Below are 22,317 nucleotides of genomic sequence, written 5' to 3'. Positions count from 1 at the left end.
GATTTCCAAGTTTGCTCTTGAGTTTGATAGCAAACTGAGTGCAACGAATGTCAGTATGACACTAATGAAACAACAACAATTTGTTCATGCTTAGGCCAAGAAAATGTTGCAGCGTGGTTTAGATAACTTGTTGAGCTTGATGCTGCTGAAGCAGAGGAGCTAGAGGCCTGTAAGGTTTCTACTTCCGTTACATAGATGCTATGGCTAAGTGCTAGTGCTATGGCTAGCGCTTACAGCTGCAACCTCACATGATGCATACATTGGATATCATGGATATTATGTTCTCCATGTTATCCACGGATATCCCTTTGGCACGACACCACTATATAAGTAAATAGTATTTCCTTAGATAGGAGCTTCGTGCTCAACTCAAACTCAATATAGTATTCTTTACAATACTGTAACGTGTTACTTGGAAAGCCTTCCTGCCTCCTCTGTCAAGTCAACCTTACGCAAGAAACCTCTGTGTCTTCTATCGTTTAGAAGTCAGCATTACACAAAGCCACGGGCCTCAAATACCTCACACGCCTCATAGCTAAACCAGCAGACTTTGCTACATTCCTACAAGTCACAGAGTTCTACTCTAAGATCTGCACTAAATAGGCTAGGCGCCTCCCGTAGCAGGCACCTCCCACATCAGCTACAGGTTAACGTGACATGGTCCTAGAGGATGACACGCTAAAGTTTTACCTACTGGCATTCAGGGTCTAGTACAATTAACCCTAACATTCATTCAACTTTACTTTGTCTTAAGACACTCTATATCTCTCACTTTCATTTTCCATACAACTAGCGACCCTCTAATAGAGCTGCACTCTACAGCAGGGGCGACTAGCTACACTACATACCACTTCTATAGTGGTTTCACACTCTAGTCAACTACACCCTCTCGGGAGAAACTTCAAGGGTATACCCTTCTCTGACTACACTGACACCATCCCAACTGCGGGAAAGGCACTTAGTCAAAAGGCCTCACGGCCGCGTACCACAAGTAAGAAATGCTCTCTAACGTTATACCCTATACATAAACCCCTAGCATAGCACGTCCTCATACCCTTCGGGAGGTCAGCGGGGCGCGGGTTTCACCCGCGCCCCGCTAGACGCAAATAAATATCATCATCATCATCATCTTCATCATCGTCAACTTTGGGTCTGATTGTGCTCAAAATCTTGAGTTGTTATTTTCTCAAGTGGGTTTGTAGACTACGGCATAAATGTGTCGGTCACGGAAGAGTTGATCAAGTTACTAATTATGTTTATTTTACAGGCAGTGAAGGAATGAGGTTGTATTAGTTGGTATTAAGAAATTAGTAAAATACAGACTGCTCGACGGTATACCCCCCCTTCGACAGATGAGTCTTCGGAAGTCTCCCGCCCTTTTTCCATTCCTCGCATCCCTCCCATATTTCCATTTAACCGTCATTTCCGCAAAACCCCAATCGCCAACCTACTCGATGTTTCCGCGCTAGTTGGAAAGTACATCTTGTGCTGTCTGGCCAACTATTGTTTCCGGCGTGCTTTCGTACTGCTGTGTAGGATATTGGTGCGTCGCATATTCCTGGGTCGTCGTGTACTGCGGCTGGGAATATGTTGTCGCCGCCGTGCCCTGAGTCTGCGGTGGCTGGACATATGTTGCAGCAGGCTCGGTTCGGGACTGAATAGTTTCCGCTGGTGTGGTTCGGTACTCTCTGGTTTGGTTGCGGTTCTCGTGGTAAACGGGGGCTATGCCGCTGTTGACATGGGTGTCTTCCTGTCTCCTGATTCTTGGGGCCTCCTCGTGGACTTCACGGCGGGAGCGGTGCTTCGTCAAAAAGTAAAGGCCCTATGGAGATATTAGTCATTTGTTGGGATGTGAGAATACTGAAATGAGAAATCTTACCAGTAGGAAGCTGAGAAGCCAGAAGATTCCCCCGATGAAACTAAATGCAAGAGTTGCTCTCCAGCTGCTACATCCAGCGCCCGTAAAGCGATTAAATGTCCCTGCAGTTTGTCGATACCATCTTCCCCATGCCCAACTCCAGCTGGTTCTGTACCAGCTCGAGTTACAGCCTGAGCTTCCAAGCTTTTCATATATGTTAGTTTTATGAACCAAATAGAACAGCGTTGGATAGGGTAGTAACATACATTTACAAGAAGTCCAAAGGCAACCATCCACAAGATAAACATAATGAAGTCGAAAGGGAAGGCGTAGAATTGGTACTTGAGAGGTAGCATGAAGAGTAACGAGAAGAATATGGCGATGCCAGCAATGGAGATCGCATATATGATTCGACGGTTATTGAAGCCACCTCCCTCGTGGACGTTGTGGAGATAGCGGCCCAACAATCCAGCGACGATGGCGGCAGAGATGAGCTGCATGAGCCGAAAGACAACAGAGGCGGCTCTTGATCCCGTAGACCCCCCGTCGGAGGACCTGGACCTATTACCACCACTTGGAAAAAAACCCATCGTTTAAAATAGTGTGGTGTTTTGGACTCAGTAAGTTGTTCGAGATTTTAAGCCGCAATATTAAAAAAAAGAGCTTCCGGTAAAGTTATACATTGCTAGGCTCGGTGGCTATATAGCTACTCGCAGGTATGTTCGGCAGGGTGGGAACCCGGTATTTTCGGATTGCCAAGGAGTAGTTGGCCTGACTGCAGAATCCTCAACTTCCACGAAAATATGGCGGGAGATAGACGAAAGGTTTAATCTAACTTATCAGCTTGACCTCATTGAGACTCATAAGTGGTAGATCAAACTACTCATGACAGAATAGATACGAATTAACTTCAATGTAACCGTGGGAATCAAAATTATTTTTCCCCATATTGTAGACTGCTGGCCAACTAACTAACAGCTTCCTCGCCGCTGACGTGGTAAGAGAACTTCAGCAGCATGTCAAGGGAGCTTTTGTGCAGCTGTAATCGCAGCCTACGATTATGTTGTGTCATCCCATTTGGAATTGGGGTCAATTCACAAGCATAGTCAAGTTAGATGACGTTTGGAGAAGTATTTGGGTATGTAGAAAGGTATCATCTTTAACTGTAGGTTTGTTAAACTCGGCCAAACCAACTGATTCCCTCAGATCATCTCTTCAGACTTTACTTTAACTGCTCCGCAGCCTTTAATTTATATCCGCAATGGATTTTAAACCTATTGTCGTGGACCCTGCAGCTACATCCACCCCGCCCGAAAGAGTTTTCAAACTGGGGTATCTACACGAGCCCTGGTGCTACTTTGAGGCTAGTCGGTCTGTTTGCAGGAGCATTAAATGGCACTTTGAACATCATGACATCATTGTAACTTTGGAACTGAAATTAGTCGCCATAGAGCGTATAAGTACAATAAAGGGAATAAGCGGGGTCATGACAGTGACTGATGTTCTACAAGTTGGTCTTGTGTTCCCGTTAACTGACTGACGTAATCATCGGTGACATCAACCTGTTCTCACTTTGGACTATCACTTTGTAAGCGCAGGACCAGGCACTCCGGCTAAGAACTTATATGGAGAAAAACAGAATATATACCATTCAAACTAATATTTACTTATAATATCTACTACAACCTCCGAACTATGTGCAAGCTGACCTTAATAGCTTATGCCGTAGTTGGGGCGACTGCCGCCAAAATTTCGATAAGTTAAATAATTGAATTTCAAATACATACCATACCGTACATGTACACCGAATGATACACGACACCGAATGACACAATTTCGCGCCAACGCCATTTCTTAACAAAATACTTCATTTCTCTACAACCCAACATGCCCCTAAAAAAAATGAGAGCCAGGTCTTGTTAGCCCTCCAAGCTATGCGACTAGTGTGCGTCATGGGTAACCGGTGGTTGCAAACCGCCGGTCTGAAGATTTTCCAACCCAGACCGACGTGGGCACCCAGCGGTTCCTTGGCAACCCATCACGTGTGATGAATTGTCACACGTGATGGGTTGCCACACATGATGGGTTGCCACAAATACAATCGTTACTATAGTTATTACTATACAGTTACAATAGACCAATATAGTAGAAACGTTTCATTGGATTTCTACTATCTGTATCCTGCTACTCATTTGCCCTATTCCTGGTATCTTCCATCTCTCCTATCTTAGTTGGCCTGGAAATGAAAACCCCGTCATGTGTAAGCGCATCTGCTGGACAAGCTTCATGTCCTTCTGTTGAATTGTGACTCTCTTTGCGTGGATAGCAGCCAGCTGGGTCACTATAACAATTACTATAATGATTACTATAAACGTGTAGACTCACTTACTTTCAAACTCCTTGACGAGTGTAGTTTCTGCAGCTTCCTGGAGAGCAGAAATTGCAGAAGACTGAAGCTGAAAGTCCTCGCGAGGGCGCAAGTCGCTGATGATCTCACGGATAAGTCATGTGAATCGCACGGGGAAGGAGAGTTTCTGTCAATTTTTGGTACTGTTAGATTTGTCGGAGAGCAACGGCTGTTTTTGATCAGAAAGGATTTATAGTAATAGTTATAGTAATCAACTTACTACCAGGCTTAAAACGACGGCTTTTCTTCGCGGCCTTCTTCACAATCTTCTTTTCCGCTGATCCCTGAGGTCTTTCTTGGAGCCTTTCCAGCAGTCTTTTGGGCTGGCATCTTCTTGCTGAACTTTTGACCAGGCACAAACGTTGGAATTGGACCTTTCCGAACCTTGTATTGTGTCGCTGGAGGGGTCTGGAGTTGAAGGCGTGCACTCTGGTGAGTTGGAGTGTTTGGCTCAAGTGCTGGTTGTACTTGTGGTTGTCGTGACCGAAGTGAATAGTTGGTCAGTTGCATGAATTTGTGGGATTGTTTGAGTGGGGCTTTTTTTCCATCGGGCTCGGTTTCAGATTCGGAGCTTGTGACTGGATCAGGGGCATCGTAGGCAGCGTCCAGATCCATGACACTAAAAGAGGGTTACTATAAGTATTACTATAAGATTTGGGTGCTTTACTTACCAGTTTGCCAGCCAGTAGCAATTCACATAGCCATGTTGATCTGAAGGTCGGGGGGGTGTTGTGTAGGAAAAATAAAGGTAGGGTGAGGTTGTTGTTGTTGGGGTTGTGAGCTAGCTCGCTTAGTAAAATGTCTTCAGCTTCACTTTTTGTACGGTAGTAGGCGATAAAGGTGAATTCTCCCACAACAATAGTAAGGACAACAATAGTAAGCGACCTTATTGACGTGTTTTACCCCACAACAACAACCTTCTTCTTCAACCTTCTTCTTCAACCTTCTTCGTCAACCCCCAACACCCCCAACACCACCGACACTTCTAAGATCAAGGAGGTAAGTCTACTCAATCCTTTCTACTTACTTTATAGTAATTGTTATAGTAAGACAGCCGCGATGGTTGGAAAACGAAAGAACGACGACGAGAAGTCGAAGAACAAGAATACCCAGCAGGTCACAAAACGCCGCAACAACATAAGTGAAGTTGAACGCACAATCGACAATGCCAAGAGGGCAGATACAGCTGCTGTTTCATATGCCTTGCGAAATCTCCGGGCAACTTCTGAGTTCAAGAACCTCAACAGCCAAGCTCAAGAACGTCGAGTAGAAGCCAAAAAGACCGAGGTAGCTCTCAAGCGGTAAGATCTATTCCTATCCACTGTTATAGTAATAAGTATAGTAACATAGAAACAGTGTACATGATGGAAAGCATGCAACTGTTGTTCAGCAACGTCTTGGGATTGGTGAGGGAGGGGGGGCATATTCTCTTTGGGACGACGGAAACATTGCTTGGGAAACTGAGGATGAGGATGATGAGGTAGTGCAAGAGGCTATGTGGAGGGAAGATGAGAAGGCCAATGGCGTTGATGATGTTGGAATTCAGAAGATCCAGAGAGAGATGGTGGCACAATCTGTCGCTACAACCAAGGTATGGATGAGAACCCATTACCTATTACATTTGAGCTTTACTAATATAATATAGAAGGTGGATTAGTTGGGATTCTCCCTCTGGCGCCGAAAGTGGAGGGTTGCATACCAATCAACGTTATGACTAATGAAGAAGGTCAACACAGACCCAGACTTCCTTGAGAAATTGCCCCCTGCAATTGATCCAACTACAGGGTAAGTAACTATAGTAATAATTATAGTAACTAGCTAACATCTCTAGGATCTACTACAACAAGGTTCCGCCACATCTATACTTCTCAAAGACGGAAATGGCTGTTTGGAGAAACTTCACCTCATGGAATCTTGATGGTGACATTGCATATCTTCCTGGGCCAGCTGAGTGGTACCCTGATGATTACGATACTACTCAGCATGGTTTCCATGTTGATCTTGATGCTGGCAGAGCATATGAAGCTTGGGAGATGTTGGCTGAAGAAACCGAGCCTACCAATTTCAAGTGGGTCTTGCCATCCGATGATACATTGGTACTGTTGCCTCCAACAAAAGAATCAGAGGAGTTTCTCAGCCAGTTCTACGAAATGTAGATTAGTTTCTTCGTCTACAATAGTCTAGGTAGATCAATACACTACTGTTGACACTACCACTTCTTACTATAATTGGCTTATAAGGCTATAGGCCCATAATACCAAAACACGCTACTACCATATACTCCACAAGTAATCTAAAATATTCTAAAGAGGAGAATTCAAGCGAAATAGAGAAGTACGTATAGAATAGATGTAGACCTTAATAAATATTCAGGTTGACTGTTTTATTTTCCTTATAATAATATAATATTGAATATTTTAAAATATTATGTCTTATAACCAATCTTTAAGTTCGCCAGCACAACCTTATAGCGATGTATTCTCTCTTGATGAGCCTTTATCTAGTAATAGAACACCTGAGATTGAGTCCTCCCAACAACTTAACAACCAATGGGATGGGCTAGAAAAGATCCAAGGTCTAATGGTGCTAAAGTGGACGCCTTCAAAGGCAGACCTATTCAACAACTGGTGACATTACCAGTCCTGGTATAAAGAGCAGCCAAATATGTTTTTAAGCACTGATAAGCAAATCAACTGGGGGTCAACAACCCGGACCTCATTATCATGGAGACACTTTGACCAAGGAGCTCGAAAATCAACTGGGGAACCAGTAATTGTTTGCCAGAGGTGTTTGAAAATACTCATCCACTAAAGTATTAAAGGCTCAGGGACAAGCACAATGAGCACTCACCTTCGATCAGCTGGGTGTATAAGGAAGTCATCAAACCATTCTACATTACATCAGAGCCAGCTCCGCCTCTCGCAATCCTCTCCAGTAAGCAATATTACATATTACTATACTTATTACTATAAACATACCTAACTATTATTTAGAGTATGCGGCTACAACCAGAAGACGACCCAAAGGAAGCATTCTACAGTTACGTTCTTGAGACTGTAGTATCTCTTAACATATCATTCCGATCTGTTGAGAATCTTATTTGGAGAGAGATGGCATTATGGCAGAATCAGAAATATCCACTTCCTTCACCAACAACCTTACAGCGGCGCCTTGATGTTATGGTTAGTAATGCACAGCAGATTGCCCTTCATGGTCTTGTACCTGGGGCAAGGTGTGCATTATCTCTTGACAATTGGTCTAGCCCTGGAACAAGGCACTCCTTTATGGGTATTATGGCAACATTCATTACTGATAAATGGGAATACCGTGAGGCTTTAATTGGGTTTGAGTATCTTGATGGAGCCCATACAACCATTATTATGGTGGAAAGATAACGAGCGATTATTCCCTGGGCTTGCTGCTATGGCCCGGGATATACTTTGTATTCCTGCATCTGAAGCCCTCGTTGAGCGGGTCTTTAGTACTGCCCATGCTGTCTGCAATTATAGGCGCAACCAGATGGCCCTTGAGACAATAAGGGGTATTATGCTTGTCTTTTACCGACAGAAAATTGAACGGGAACAGCTCTTTGAACACTACTCAGTTACGGATATTATTGATTCAACCTATATGAATGATGAGGAAATATCATTTGAGTATAATGCTCTAATTGATAATATCCAGGAGAAGATGGCACTACAGTACATTCCAGACCGAAGCCCAAGGCAGCCAAATACCTATGACCGGACAAGGCGGAACAAAGACCGGTTTGAATTTGTTCAATCACGACGAGGTCTCCATAGCTTGCCAAGGGTACAGCGGTCACAAGGCCAGCAAAGCCAAGTTCGTTACCAAAGTCAAGTTGATCTCTCAACTTTTGACTTTATTGACCATGAGGTAGACGATTTTGAGGGGGTACCCCCTAGCCAGAGCGAGGGTGATTATTTACTACCTTCACTTCCTATTGCAAAGAAATCACGGAAGGATAATGGGGCCCAGTTGCCCCAGAAGGCAGTAGTTGAAACAGTTGAGTTAAGCCAGGTCCGTAATAAGTCTCGGTCTGGTCAGGAAATTCAGGAGTCATGGCGTAACATAGATCTATAGTAATAAATATAACGTGGTTTATCAGTACGTCGGACATATCAGTACCTCGGACACTTTTCCCAAATTTCCTACCCTCTAACTTCACAACGCGTTTTTTCCACCTTTTATTATGTCAGTGATTACCCAAGAAGCAAAAATCATTCTAGCTATCGAGGCTATCTGAACATCAAAAAATCTAAGTCGTCGGAAGGCTGCTAAGCTCTATGAAGTACCTCATTCTACACTCTGCGACAGAATGAATGGCCGAACTACTGTCTACGAACGCCGGCCTGCAATGATGAAATTAACTATACTAGAAGAGGAGGTGGTTATTCAGAATATACTTGATATGGATTCAAGAGGATTTGCACCCCGGCTTGCTGGTGTAGAAGATATGGCAAATTTTATACTCGAATCGCGTGGAGGGAGGCGTGTCGGGAAGCTCTGGGCCCACCGATTTGTACAACGACGTCCAGAATTAAAGACGCGTTTTAATCGCGTTTACGACTTCCAAAGGGCCTTGTGCGAAGATCCTGAACTAATTGGCGCGTGGTTTCGACTAGTGGAAAATATGAGGGCAAAATATGGTGTTTTGGACTGCGACTTCTATAACTTTGACGAAACTGGGTTTATGATGGGTGTGATTTGCCCTGCAATGGTTGTTACCCGTGCAGATCGACTTGGCAGAGGTAAGGCAGTTCAGCCAGGGAATCGGGAATGGGCTACAGCGATTGCTTGTATCAACAGTGACGGCTGGAGTATTCCTCCATTTTTGGTAGTTAAAGGCAAGAATCATCTTGCAAATTGGTATACAGACGGCGGCCTTCCACACAACTGGGTTGTTAAACCGACAAGCAATGGATGGACAAACAATGAGACGGGTCTAGAATGGTTGAAACACTTCGACAAACATACTGCTGTTCGTGCAAGGGGTCCATATCGAATGCTGGTGTTAGACGGGCACAAGAGTCATGAATCGGCCAAGTTCCAAGAGTACTGCAAGGCACACAACATTATAACTCTTGGACTACCTCCCCACTCGTCTCATTTAACTCAGCCACTTGATGTCGGGTGCTTTAGTGTGTTGAAGCGGGCATATGGTCGGCAGATTGAGACCTTCATTAAGGCTCATATCAACCACATTACCAAGGTCGAGTTCTTTCTCGCCTTTAGAGCAGCATATCTGGAATCCATGACAGCCCAAAACGCCCAGTCCGGGTTCCGCGGAGCTGGCTTAGTTCCTTTCGACCCGCAAGCAGTGCTTTCAAAGCTTGACGTGAGGTTACGGACTCCAACTCCCTCTAGACCCTCTACTGCCAACACCAACCCTTGGGTCTCCCACAACCCAACTGAAGCTCTTTCACAAACAACCCTCGTTCGAAATCGAATTGCCCGTCACCAAGGAAGCTCGCCAACTCCACTCTTCGGGACAGTTATTGCATTGGCAAAGGGTACGGAGCGACTAGCACATGAGAACACCCTTCTGTCTGCTGAGGTACGTACCCTTCGAGCAGCCAACGAAGCCCTTAGCAAACGCCGCAGGGCTAAAAAGGCTCGTGTCCGTGAAGGAGGTGCACTTATAGTAGAGGATGCACAGGCTATTATCGCACAGAAGGATGTGGATGAGCAGGTACGACGCGACGTACGTGCGGTTGGGGGTAGTCGCAAGGAGGGGCAACCGTCTAGGCGATGCTGTGGGATCTGTGGAAAAGCTGATCATAATGCGCGAACTTGTCAAGAAGCTATAGATATGTCTAGTTCATCTGATTCCGCTTAGTTATAGTTAATTTAATATGTTATGGTTGATTTATTGATATTCAAAGTAGAATGCCAATGAAAAGTGTCCGAGGTACTGATATGTCCGACGTACTGATAAACCACGTTAGTAATTGCTTGTAAATTATACGTCCTATACAAACTACACTCACATATATAAAGTACACGTGATAGCAAATATAAATGTCCCGTGACTGGTTTCTTGGCAGACCGGTGGGTACCCGTGGGTTATTGGCTTCAGACCGGCCCATGGTCTGGGTTAGGTTACCCGGTGGGGTCGGTTACCCATGACGCACACTATATGCGACAAGATCCAACATTAAGTGCTTGGACTATAGGCAAGCTCTTTGATGTTGATCACCAGAAGCTCAGTCGCCGTAAACGTAGCATGCAATCACAACACGATATCTTAGCCAATTCGTTAAAGCTAGACAAATTAGAAGATCAGACTATTGTTCAATACATTCTTGACCTAGATTCCTAAGGGTTTCCTCCGCAGCTATCTAGTGTGGAAGATATGGCAAATCGACTCCTTACTAAGCGTGATGCATTAGGCTTCACGCTTTGTTGCTCGCCATCTAGAGCTAAAGACACGCCTTAATCAAAATACGACTACTAAAGAGCTAAATGTGAAGACCTAGAAATCATTCGTGGCTGGTATCTGCTTGTGCAGAACACAATTGCAAAGTACGGTATCATAGAGGCTGACTGACATCTACAACTTCGACAAGACTGGGTTTTTAATGGGCTAGATTTCCACCACGACAGTTGTGACAAGCATAGAACATTGTAGAAAAGCTAAATCAGTACATCTAGGAAACTGGGAATGGGCCACTGTTATCTAGGGCGTTAACTTGTAGGGCTAGGCAATCCTACCAATTTATCATTCTTACAGGCAAAAACCACCTCTCGTCCTAGTACGAAAACAGCCCATTACCTAAAGACTAGGCCATTCCGGTCACTAAAAATGGCTAGATAACAAACGAGAGAGGCTTAGAATGGATTCAGCACTTTGACAAGCACACTAGACTATGACACACGAGCAGGTATTGCCTCCTTATCCTTGACAGCCATAAGAGCCACCACTTAGTTAACTTTGAGCTTTTCTACAAGGAGAACAACATTATCACACTCTACATGCCTCCTTACTCATCTCATATCCTCTAGCCACTCGATGTTAGATTATTAGTCCACTTAAAACAGCATATGGCAACCAAATCTACGAGCTAATGAAGGCACATAGAAAAGGCAGCAAGGAAGTCCTCTTACCAAAGGGGACTTCATTGCTGCCTTTTACATAGTGCACTAGGCTGCCATAACAGAGAAAAACATCCAGGGAGGTTTCCGAGTGTAACAGGTGCTGCTGTTACAGTACATGTGGTATATAAAGCGTGTTACGCGTATTCCGGGCGAGCCGGAATACTGTAGTCTTTTTGGCTCAGTGGGATGTAGCTTGAGCGTAACCGTACATCATTACACCGAGGCGCTAGAATTGTTCCATTTAACCTAGAACATGTCATTTCTAAACTTGACCTCAAGTTGAAGACACCAACTCCTCCGAACTCGCAGCCTAGCACATCTCACTCCTAGGTTCCTAAGACACCTCATAACACAACTAAGGCCTCTTCGAAGTCTACCTTCATTAAGAATCGGATCCCTAGGCATCAAAATAGCTCGCCAACCTTTTCTAATGCTGTTGACCAGATTGCAAAGGGGGCATCAAAGGTTATGCATTAGTTAGCCCTATTAAAATAGAGAACCAGATCCTTCGATAGGCAAATGATAATCTTAGCAAGCGTCGGAGGTCTAAGAAGATGTGTTTAAGGCAAGGAGAATCACTTTCTATACAAGATGGACAAGATCTACAAGATGATAATAATGTTGCATAGCAAATAAGAGAGGAAGAGCATATAGGTAGTGGCCGGAAGCCAAGGACAGAAACGCGCGCGCGGCGTTGTAGCAAGTGTAGCGAGACTGGACATAATGTGCGCACTTGTGAAAATGATGAAGAGACACTTGTAGAAGAGAATTCTAAGTAATTTTAATTGATTTTCTTTTGTTGTGGTGGAACTGTTTTAGTGTTTGTTGTGTTGGCACAATTTTGTGTGTCATTCGGTGTCGTGTATCATTCGGTATACATGTACGTTAGCTCAAAATAACTGAACTTTTTCGTGCCAATTATATTGGGAAAGATTGGGGCTCGCAATGAAACAGGACCCTTTATAACAACAACGGTGCCCCTCTCAAAAATATAAGAGTCACTGTCACTATCAACCTTGCTTCATACAGGAAAAATAATTGTTGTATGCCTACATAACAAACTACACAAAATAAACGCCTACTACTTCTTCTCTACATTATGCTTCTTCGTGAACTCCTCGGCGGAAACGGCGGCATTGGTCGTCACACCATGGTACTTGGCAGGTTCTTGGATACTCTGCTCCATGTCAATTCTCCTGTGAGTGATCGATGGGTCAATGACCTCTATTTATCAAAGACACATTAGCAAGGAAACCCCCAGTACTCATTAGCCTTTACAATCTGACTTACCCTTCTCAATGACTGGCTGCACAGTCTCATGCCAATGGTTGTGTATATGCACATCTTCTTGCGTCGGCTCCTTGGTCTTAGTTTCAAATTGCTCCTGGTCAGTCGTGTTCTTGAATCCAGATCGACCAGCCTCGGCCTTCTTCTTCGCATCACTGTGATCGTTGTTGGTGCTGCGGCGCCTGGTCTCTTGGGTGCGATCGTGCTTCTCGGGCAATGTCTCGGAGTCTTTAAGAGGCTGGATTGTGGTATGGTAGTGATCCTGATGTTTATCTTTATGAATAAAGGTTTGCTCGCGAGTTTCGTGTTGCTTTTTGACGTGTCTGTGCTCCACGGCGGGTGAAACTTCAGACTCAAGGGTTGTGTCTTCCTCGTTATTAGTGGTCGTATTCCGGTTGCTGTTTGCGTTGCGGTTGCTGCTGCTGTTCTCATTACGGCTGGTGTTTCCAGTGCGGCTGGCGTTTGCTTCGTGGTTGGTGGAGGTAGACGCAGAGGAATGGTATGAATTAGTGGTGCTGCTCTCCCCCACTGCCTGGTTGGGTCTGGCAAAGAGCCTGCCGACTGCATTTACTGCGTTATCCATGTTGTTGATTTGTCTAACGAACAGGTGTTGTTCAGTCTATGGCTGGGTATGTTTATTATTCGGATTATTTGATTAATAAAAACAAAGGGACCAGTTCAAACATTATATAACATGAATACCTTGGACCAAGGCGACCAAGCGACCAAGGTCCTTGGTCGCCTTATTTTCATTAACGATAAATACCTACGACGTAATAATTGCACAACCATTTAGACATGCATTGGTATTAGCGTCATTGATATTGCGTCACGAATGCGATAATTCTGTGGTCTTAGTATTAAAGATATAAATCTAGCAATGGTAGCAACAACAGAAGTAGGATTTTATAATGAACATAGAGGTACTCATGACGTTGATATACAAATGACATAGTCGTGGGACGGAGGAAGTCGACATAATTGGCTTAAAGTTCTAGAACTTGCCTTTTAAGGTTGGATTCAAGTTGGTGGGGTTCCGTGCTACGGGCATTAGTTTTAACCTTATAAAAGCCTTCCCCGCCTCCTGGGTTGCATCCCCACACGCACTAATTATAGGCTGTGAGGTCAAGTCTGGACTATACCGCAACACTAAAAATGTGAATTCACACCCGTGCGCGCGTTTATTTACTCAACAACGCCCTGCAGCCCCAAGCGCTAAATACGTAATGCAGCCTGAAAAACGCCATCGCCATCAAAAACTCTCTTCCTATCCTCTTCTCGCACACAAGTCACTCGTAAATGAAGTAGAACTAGAGACGGTATTGCCGTTCCAGGGCTTTATAACCACATCCCCCGACCACCAGCGACAGGTATTCTAGCATTATAGACAAGATTCTCATACAGTATACCAAGATGAAAATGACGATGGAAGGCCGCAGCGTCCTTATCCCTTTACCTTTAGAGACGTATTACATGGTCATTGTTTTGCGAAAATTTTCCTTTTCAGACGTAACCGCGCCCAGAATATCAAGATCAACCACAAGTGACACGCTGGCGAAAATCGAGAACGAGAGATATCCATACGAGCCGACAAGCTTACCGCTAATCGGAGTGCCAAAGACCTGGAGAACAAGTTAGCAAATAGCGATATATTGGGAAGACAAATTCGGATCCCTATGTCAGTGCGAGTGCTCGAGGAAACCCCCGCATGAAGCTTGTAGACTTAGGATTGCCCATCAATGCTCGGTTAGAATAGGTCTAGATCTTGTGAAACAACGAGGAGCCATTGATGACAGAAACAAGGTAGAAAGATATATCTATTGAGTGGCCGAGGCTTTACGTGCGTGAGTAGTAATGTAAAACATGGGGCTGTACATCCCCAAGATTGATATGGCCAGACCAGCGCAGACACCTCGGACTATCCGCGGAGAGTCCGGACGGCTATGATGTAAATCCCCGATCACCGTAATCAGTCTCTTGGCGCACCGGAACAGAAGCCTCGCAGTAAATCCAGATTCTTTTTTTACTATCCTACGGGCCTACGTATTCTTCCGAGCCAACCCAGGAGTCGGACTCTGCGCCGGAGAAACCCTCGGTTTCAGGGCCCAGCGCCCGAATCCTTCTCCCCCCCAACAGAGGGTGTTGTATAATTATCTGTGCCCGGGGATACTCGGCCAATTTGGGTGGGTTTCCCTAGGCTGCGCACTACTCGCCCAATACTCGGCTCACTCACTCAGTGGGTTACTCAGCTGGGTGAGTAGCTGAACCTTTCACTCGACTCGGTGAGTGAGGCCAATACTCAGTTACTCTGTAAAAACCCAGTGAGTACTCGGCTGTCACGTGTAAGATATATGCATTACGTGAACAGTCCCTCATACGATTAATACTGTTTTATGGTTACAGTTGTAAGTTAACTTAAAGTATTACATTTATCAGCATCACTCTACCATCTCTAATAAGCTGTGAGAACGAATCACGTATATTCCTCTATCTAAGTACCACGATTATCAGAAGATTATCAGAACACTATATTATATATGCTCAAGAACATCTTTCCACCTTGCTTGATGAGGCCGGCCAGACCTACTAATACCTAAAGTATTTATAGGGTCTTGACGAGTAGCTTGAAAGATATCAAGTAGATCTCTTCCAGTCTTCCGAGGGCGTTGGATAGGCGTTGGTGGCGAGGACGGCATATCCTTATCTTCATCGTCATGAATAGTTGGAAGTATAGGCTCCTCATTATTACCATCTTCTCTTATATCTTCATTATCTGGGATATCGTCATCTGGGATGTCGTATAAGGTCTCGTTAAGACGGTCAGCCCTATCTCTTTCTTCACCTTGTTGGTAGCGCATTTGTCGTTCTTCATGTGCAGCTTGTGATAAGTCTTGCTGTTGCTGTGGCCGCTGAGGATTAAACGGAGGATATTGTACCTTTGAATATGTCTCTCGGATATGTGTATTTGATCGTGGTTCTTCTTCATCGCTGATATATTGTAACTCGATAGAATTGCACATCCGTTGTCGTTGTGCCTCATACTCTTCTTCGACTTGCTCCTCAGTCATATCAACGACGTCCATCATATCTGCAAGCTTGTCACGATGACCTTGACGATTCTTGTATTGTCGAGAGTAATATATAAGCATAATACTCTTAATCGTCTCAGGATTAAGTTGACCACGTCGGTGGCCACATACGTCCCTTGCGGCACTAAAGACTCGCTCAACTCCAGACTCAGCAGCAGGAATACAAAGTATATCACGAGCCATTGCTGATAGACCAGGAAATTGCTCTTCCTTTTGTTGCCAAAATAGCAATATCTTTGTGTAGATATGTGCTATACAAGTTAGAATAAGATTATCAGAAGATTACCAGAAACTTACGAGCATCAAGATAGAGATCAGCCTCATTCACATATTCCTCTCGCTGGCCCCGAGTCCCATTTAATGTCTGACTTTGCTGCAATACTAAGGCTAATGGATCCATATCTGCATCTCGTAATCCTGATTGACTCGCAACTCGCACTGTAGAGTACTGCTCTTTATAAAGAGTCCTAAACTGTTGTTCAAACTCTGTCTCCCAATTTCGTATTGAAAAGTCAAGCTTGCAAACCTTTTTGTTAAAGTGTGAGAGCTTCACACTAGGATTTAAGATACTAGCAAATGCGAAGATAGATCCAGTATTTGTGTATAGCTTGTTATAATACTTCCTAATCTTCTTCTCTGCAGCATCGATTGCTAAAGTCATCTTTGCTGCCCATGGATATGTCTTATGCCGTAGCCGGTGCCGAGTTCCTTCAAGCGTTGATAAGAGTTTTTGATATACTCCAAGTGTATAGCAGACAGTAGGTCCGGCTGACGATCCAATGTTTGTTGTAAAGAAGTTGAATGGCCTTGTAAGATCAATGATGTATTCGATATGCTTCCATTCTAGCTCGCTAAGTCTGAACATGTGAGCACCATGATCGCCTCGAGTATATTGATTGATTGTTGACTTGAGTTGCTGTGCTCGCAGAAGCATATGGCATGTCGAATCCCATCGAGTTGATACATCTTGAATAAGTCGAAGAAGCCTCTGAGATGATTGACCCCGGTTCATGTTTGCCTTTTGCACAGTCATAAACCTGTTCCTTCGAGTTTGACTTGAATTAACAAAGATAGTGAGCTTCCGGAGCTATGAGATATTAGAAAAGACTACCAGAAGTTTACCAGAACTAACAAGAGAATATATACCTTTCCAAGTGTAAATCCAATACCCTTGTCCTTCTGCAACTTTGCAAGGCCCTCCATCTGATTCTCTTCTTCCCAGTTCATTAAGATCTCTTGATTTGTTGGCGTAATCCGGATTCGACCAAGGAGAGCACTAAGGGCAAGTTGAATAACGTGAGCTAGGCAGGGTATGTGTTGTACTTTTCCTCCAATGAAATGCTCGTTGTCTGCAATACTATCAAGCATTATTTCCACATCTCTCATCATTGAAGTGTTGTTTGACGCATTATCAGTCGTAATGGATATAATTCGTCCTTCTAAATGCTGCCTTGTGAAAACTTTTTCAAGTATTCCACATAACTCAGCACCAGTATGCTCTGTATATATAGGTTCAAACCCAATCAAGACCTCTTGCATTTTCCAATGACGGTCGATAAATGATGCAATAACACCCATAAATGAAAGTCGAGTAACACTTGACCAACAGTCGAGCGATAATGCAATCTTTGAACCAGGAACAACATCTTGTAGCATCTCTTCTTCGATTTGTGTGAGCTTTGTTGTTAAGAGGTTTCGAATAGTTGTTGCTGAGGGTAGTGGATAGTGAGGATTCTGTAAGATAGCAAGCCTTTTCCATTCAGGATCCTCGACTGAGCGGAACGAGCTATGAGTTGAGATAACTGTGTATAGAACTTGTTCGTAAAATGCCTCTTGTGTGAGAATATGATCCTATTATAGATATTAGCCTATATAATTCTGGTAATAATCTGGTAATCCTTACCTGTTGAGGTCGCATCTGATTGATTCGCATTTGATAGAGACTATCCTTACCCATCCGTGACTTCTTTTTGCAAATGTCTGATGCAAGATGTGTTGCCATAGACTTTGGGCCAGCAGACTTGATTGCAGGATGCGTAAGGGCCTTCGAACAATAGGTACAAATGACACATGGTTCTCCAGAAAGCCGGTCTGCTCCTTGGTGATAACTTCTCCAGTATTGAGAACTCCGGTTGGTTGAATCCCATGCAATCTTCGTAAGGAGTTTTGTAGTATGATCTGAGTGTTGTTCATACCATCGTGATAGCTTCCACCACTCAATGAATACATCGTGTGTATCCTTAGTCCATTTGATGAATTGGTTTAATTTGCCAGTATATTCGAGGCCCGCAGGGATTTGATTTAATGAAGGTAGTCGTTGAGAAGAGGGAAGAGAGTCTGATTAGAAATAGGATTGTCAGAGTCAAACAACTCTGAATATTGCGATGACATTTGGCAAGTAGCAAATTGTTTGATTATCAGAAGATTACCAGAAGTCTGGCTACGATGAAATACTTAAATCTCTATAGCCCCTATTCGCGTCGGAAAATCAAATACTCCATTTCTCTCCTCTACTCTAACTCCAGAAACAACATATCCTGTGCAGCTGATACCTTAGCCCACTTTTCCTTATCAAATTTCTTAGAGTAGACAAGTAAGAACGCCTCTTTGAAGCTAGAACTATGAGTGGAGACTTGTAACCATCCGTTGTCGACAAGATTGTAAGACTTTGGGTACCACTGCGCAGGTCCTGGTAATTGGGCCCACTTTCCAAACTGCCTGCTCGTACAAACAGAAATATTTATGTGGTGGGATAACGTTGTGAAAAGTGCTATAATAAACAATTAGTATCTCTAGAAGATTGCTAGAATGATCAGAGACGTACCCTTCTTCTACATCAATCCATGGCATATATTCAAAGAGATGCTCAGGCTTCTTTCTCAGCTTTCCAGCCTTTCTCGTATATGAGCGGATACAGCTATCCCAGAAATGTTGCCACTTGCGGAAATTGGCCTCTTCATGGGCCTATCAACCGTTAGTATTACCAGAAGATTACCAGAAGATTACCAGACTATGAGGTACCAACATCAATGCGTGCTTGAGTTAAGAGAGCCTGGATGCTAGCGATCTCTTCATCAGAAAGCTCATCTGGTAGAACAGCCTCGTCATTTAAAATATCGTCGCGCCGTAACATAAGCTCCAACTCTAAATCGTCTTCAACCTCAGTATCCTCCCATTCGCTGTTATGATCGTCATCGATTGGGATACTGGTGATACCCTCAAATGCAGCAAGCTCAGACAGAAGTTGTGGCGGAGTAGATGGTGGGGCTTGTGGAGAAGAAGAAGGGGCGCTAGTATTCTTGACTTTCTGATTCGCAATGCAAGATGCATGGGTGCCCTTTTCAGTCCTGTTTATAGTTAGATTAAGGCTACCAGAGATTACCAGAAGGAACTTACCGAACACGAATACGCTCAACCTTCAATTCATTCTGTAGACGTGTCTTGTCTTCAGCAGAGGCAGCGATATACTTTGCAGACTTGTATAACTTCTTTAAGTAGTAGCTCAGATCGCCATGGTCAGCCTTGAGTGCTAAATGAACAGCCTTCTCATCTTCAGTAAGGTTGGAGACGCGGTTGCGAGCTTTGATAGTATTCAAATTAGTGGAGAGTTCTTCAGGTGCCTTGCGTTTCGCCATGCTAAACACGTGATTAGCAGAAGATCATCAGAAGTTCTGACTGTAGAATCAAGATAATAAACTTACTTGAGGTCCTAGTGAAGAGGTAAAGCGCAAAAGAGAAGAAGAATGTGTAGATCGGAACGTAACCAAGGAAGGTGGTTGGTTGTAAGGTTGTTGTTTTTTTAAAGTTGCAAACAATTATATTCGTCAAGGAATATTCACCTGCAAATAATTACTGTTCTAAACAACACTACAACGCGTACCTTCAAATAAAACACATACCTTTCAACCTCTACCTCTTTCTTTACTCTTTCTACAACATCCTTGCTACAAACTCACTGTAAGTACATATATCTTTTGATCTACTTCTTTGTCTTGTGTATACTTCACTAACTCATCTTAATGTTAGCAAATGGCTCGTATTAAGCAAACTGCTAGGAGATCAACTGGCGGCACAGCACCAAGGATGCCACTTGGATTACAGGCTGGCTCTAGGCTTGGTGGAAAGGGAAAGGGAAAGGAAAAGGCTGTGCGCACAGCAAGAAAAGCTCCAGTTCGCTCATCTCAAGCTTGCAACAATCATGCTCAGAAAGGTAAGAGGATTACCAGAGGATTACCAGAACTCTCTAATAAACATATAGGCACCAAGGCTCTCCGCGATATCAGAAGACAGCAACTTGATACTCGCCTGATTATTCCAAAGCTCTCATTCCAGCGTCTTGTTAGGGAAATCGCACAAGACTTCAAGTCCAATCTTCGCTTCCAGCAATCTGCTATCCTAGCTCTCCAGGAAGCTGCCGAATGCTTCCTCATTCGAGAATTTGAGAGTATGATACTTGAACATAGTGACAGGGACATACTAACAGTTATAGTGACAAATCTCCTTGCTATTCATGCGAAGAGAGTGACAATTCAGGCAAAGGATATGGTATTGGTTCGGCGTTTGCGGGATATGATGTTTAATCATGGAGCTGTAGGCTTAATCGATGGAAATGTCTCTCACCCAGGAATGAAGGTTAGATAAGTTCTGGCAACCTTCTGGTAACCTGGTACCTAAAGGCAAAGGTTATAGTGTGGAATAGGATATCAACGACATGGGAATGGAGTTATTGAGTTATGGCGTTTTACGATATCGATATCAATGTGAAGTCACGATCACACCCCCTTTTCAATGACTAATCAAACACGTGATATAACTGGGTTGCCAAGACCTATACTAGGTACCCGGCAAGTGAGTAATCCTCATTCAACAATACTCGGGATATGAGTGAGTAACTCAGCTGGGTGAGTAGAAATTCTACTACTCGACTCATGAGTACCCAGTGCGCAGCCTAGGTTTCCCCAACTGAGCAGAAGTATCGCTTTGGAATGCACAGAGTAGACAGTCGGAATGAGGGCTTCCACAGGTAACATAGTCGTGATCGTAGAGTATATAGGACAATTGAATTAATTAAATAAGCTACGCCTAGCTTCAGAGCTGGCGCTGATCCTTACGCCCAGCTTCTATGAAGCTGGTGCGAATCCTACGCCCGGTTTCTACGAGGCTGGTGGTGATCCTACGCCTAGCTTTGCCTGGCACCAGTCTGCCCTACGCCCGGCATATATGGCAGTCCTACGTATCCAACAGAGGGAAGATCAGGGCTGACGCACGTGACTATCACCACGAATTGCTCCAAAGCACCCTTTGTGGCCCTTCTGCAACCGGTGTACCTGTAACTGTCTATCGGGTATGTGTATGATACCCATACTGGCTATATACTGTCTGACATTTTGCCCCAAGATATCCTATTTGGGCTTGTTAATCTATGCCTTTATGTTTTTCTCGTGACTGATGAGTTCGTACTTACCGATGTGAGGCGGCCAACACCGCGACATTATAGACTCTGATGGACCAACCCAAGTCTAATAGGCGACCCGCTGTCCGCGGCAGGACCCTGTGTCACGTCAGTTCTGTCGGTCAAAGAAGCTCAAATGTGACCGGCGGCAACCTTGTTCCAACTGTTCCGCCCGTGGTGTTACCTGCCAACCTGTGGCACGGCATACTCTCCAGACACCTCGCGATGACAAGCAGCAATGTCTGTTTATATTAGTATCTTTCTAAACCTCTCTGGCCACTATCTGGCTGCCAACCAAAGCCGAAGCTCTTAGCTTGCTCAAATACTACATGAACAACATCCATTACCTCCACCCTATCATAGATGCACTGGCTGTTCAGTGCATAGTAGAGACTGTATACACATATCCGAGAGGCCGTGTTTATAGAGAAGCGGCACATATTGCGTTATTACTCAGCATATTTGCTAGTACAGGCTATCTCTGAAGCTCGCACGAAAATGACGAACTCGTCATCTTTTCTACCCCCAAAGTAGCCAACCTGGCGTCTCGGCGTGGAGTGATGCTGCCCTTGATGTAGCAGATTACTCACGACGCACATCTTCGGGTTCGATTAAAAATATTCAGGCGACGATAATTATTGAATATCTCATATAACGTATTTCCCAATCGAACCGTGCACCCGGTCGAACCGTGCAAAATAACCACCAAAACGCGTCTTCCTTCCATACAACTAATATGTCTCCAACACAAGCTTATTCTTCTAATCAAGAAGGTAGGATTCTTTTAGCTATACAAGCAATTAAATTATATCAATTTCGAAGCGTACGAGCTGCTGCAATAGCATATGATATACCTCCTCAAACCCTTCGTGATAGGATAAAAGGAACAGCTCCCCGATGCAACACACCCTCAAATACTCAAAGGCTTACTTCTCAAGAAGAGGAAGCTATCGTATGATACATTCTCGACCTTGATTCGCGTGGATTCCCACCTCGGCCAGCTGCTGTACAAGAAATGGCGGACCTACTCCTCGCTGAACGCGACGCGTCACCTGTAGGTAAGAATTGGACCTCGAACTTTATCACGCGTCGTACGGAGATTAAA

The 22,317-nt window shown here is 44.2% G+C and overlaps 5 protein-coding genes across 5 annotated transcripts; 1 reads left to right on the top strand and 4 right to left on the bottom strand.

Moving 5' to 3' along the window:
* Positions 1 to 1,318: 1,318 nt before the first annotated feature.
* Positions 1,319 to 2,494, bottom strand: VC83_07205 (uncharacterized protein). The gene is made up of 3 exons (XM_024470782.1): positions 2,125 to 2,494; positions 1,880 to 2,062; positions 1,319 to 1,822 (listed from the first exon to the last, which is right to left on the bottom strand). Exons 1-3 carry the CDS (start codon positions 2,446 to 2,448, stop codon positions 1,466 to 1,468), a joined length of 864 nt encoding a protein of 287 aa, XP_024321931.1. The 5' UTR covers positions 2,449 to 2,494; the 3' UTR covers positions 1,319 to 1,465.
* Positions 2,495 to 4,493: 1,999 nt separating this feature from the next.
* Positions 4,494 to 4,880, bottom strand: VC83_07204 (uncharacterized protein; the record flags this gene model as incomplete). Its single annotated transcript, XM_024470781.1, has 1 exon — positions 4,494 to 4,880. One exon carries the CDS (start codon positions 4,878 to 4,880, stop codon positions 4,494 to 4,496), a length of 387 nt encoding a protein of 128 aa, XP_024321930.1.
* Positions 4,881 to 7,688: 2,808 nt separating this feature from the next.
* Positions 7,689 to 8,372, top strand: VC83_07203 (uncharacterized protein; the record flags this gene model as incomplete). Its single annotated transcript, XM_024470780.1, has 2 exons — positions 7,689 to 8,306; positions 8,370 to 8,372. 2 exons carry the CDS (start codon positions 7,689 to 7,691, stop codon positions 8,370 to 8,372), a joined length of 621 nt encoding a protein of 206 aa, XP_024321953.1.
* Positions 8,373 to 12,465: 4,093 nt separating this feature from the next.
* VC83_07202 (uncharacterized protein) lies at positions 12,466 to 13,254 on the bottom strand (the record flags this gene model as incomplete). The annotated part of the gene is made up of 2 exons (XM_024470779.1): positions 12,466 to 12,608; positions 12,675 to 13,254. The coding sequence occupies 2 exons, from the start codon at positions 13,252 to 13,254 to the stop codon at positions 12,466 to 12,468; spliced, it is 723 nt and encodes a 240-aa protein (XP_024321925.1).
* Positions 13,255 to 17,857: 4,603 nt separating this feature from the next.
* VC83_07201 (uncharacterized protein) lies at positions 17,858 to 20,041 on the bottom strand. The gene is made up of 4 exons (XM_024470778.1): positions 19,157 to 20,041; positions 18,786 to 19,107; positions 18,585 to 18,724; positions 17,858 to 18,530 (listed from the first exon to the last, which is right to left on the bottom strand). Exons 1-4 carry the CDS (start codon positions 19,393 to 19,395, stop codon positions 18,380 to 18,382), a joined length of 852 nt encoding a protein of 283 aa, XP_024321927.1. The 5' UTR covers positions 19,396 to 20,041; the 3' UTR covers positions 17,858 to 18,379.
* Between the last annotated feature and the right edge of the window lie 2,276 nt (positions 20,042 to 22,317).

This window comes from Pseudogymnoascus destructans (genome assembly GCF_001641265.1).
Source record: "Pseudogymnoascus destructans isolate 20631-21 unplaced genomic scaffold scaffold_18, whole genome shotgun sequence".
Taxonomy (NCBI): Eukaryota; Fungi; Ascomycota; class Leotiomycetes; order Thelebolales; family Thelebolaceae; genus Pseudogymnoascus; species Pseudogymnoascus destructans.
Note: the sequence above shows the minus strand (reverse complement) of the source record. Positions and strands in the feature narration are given on the sequence as shown.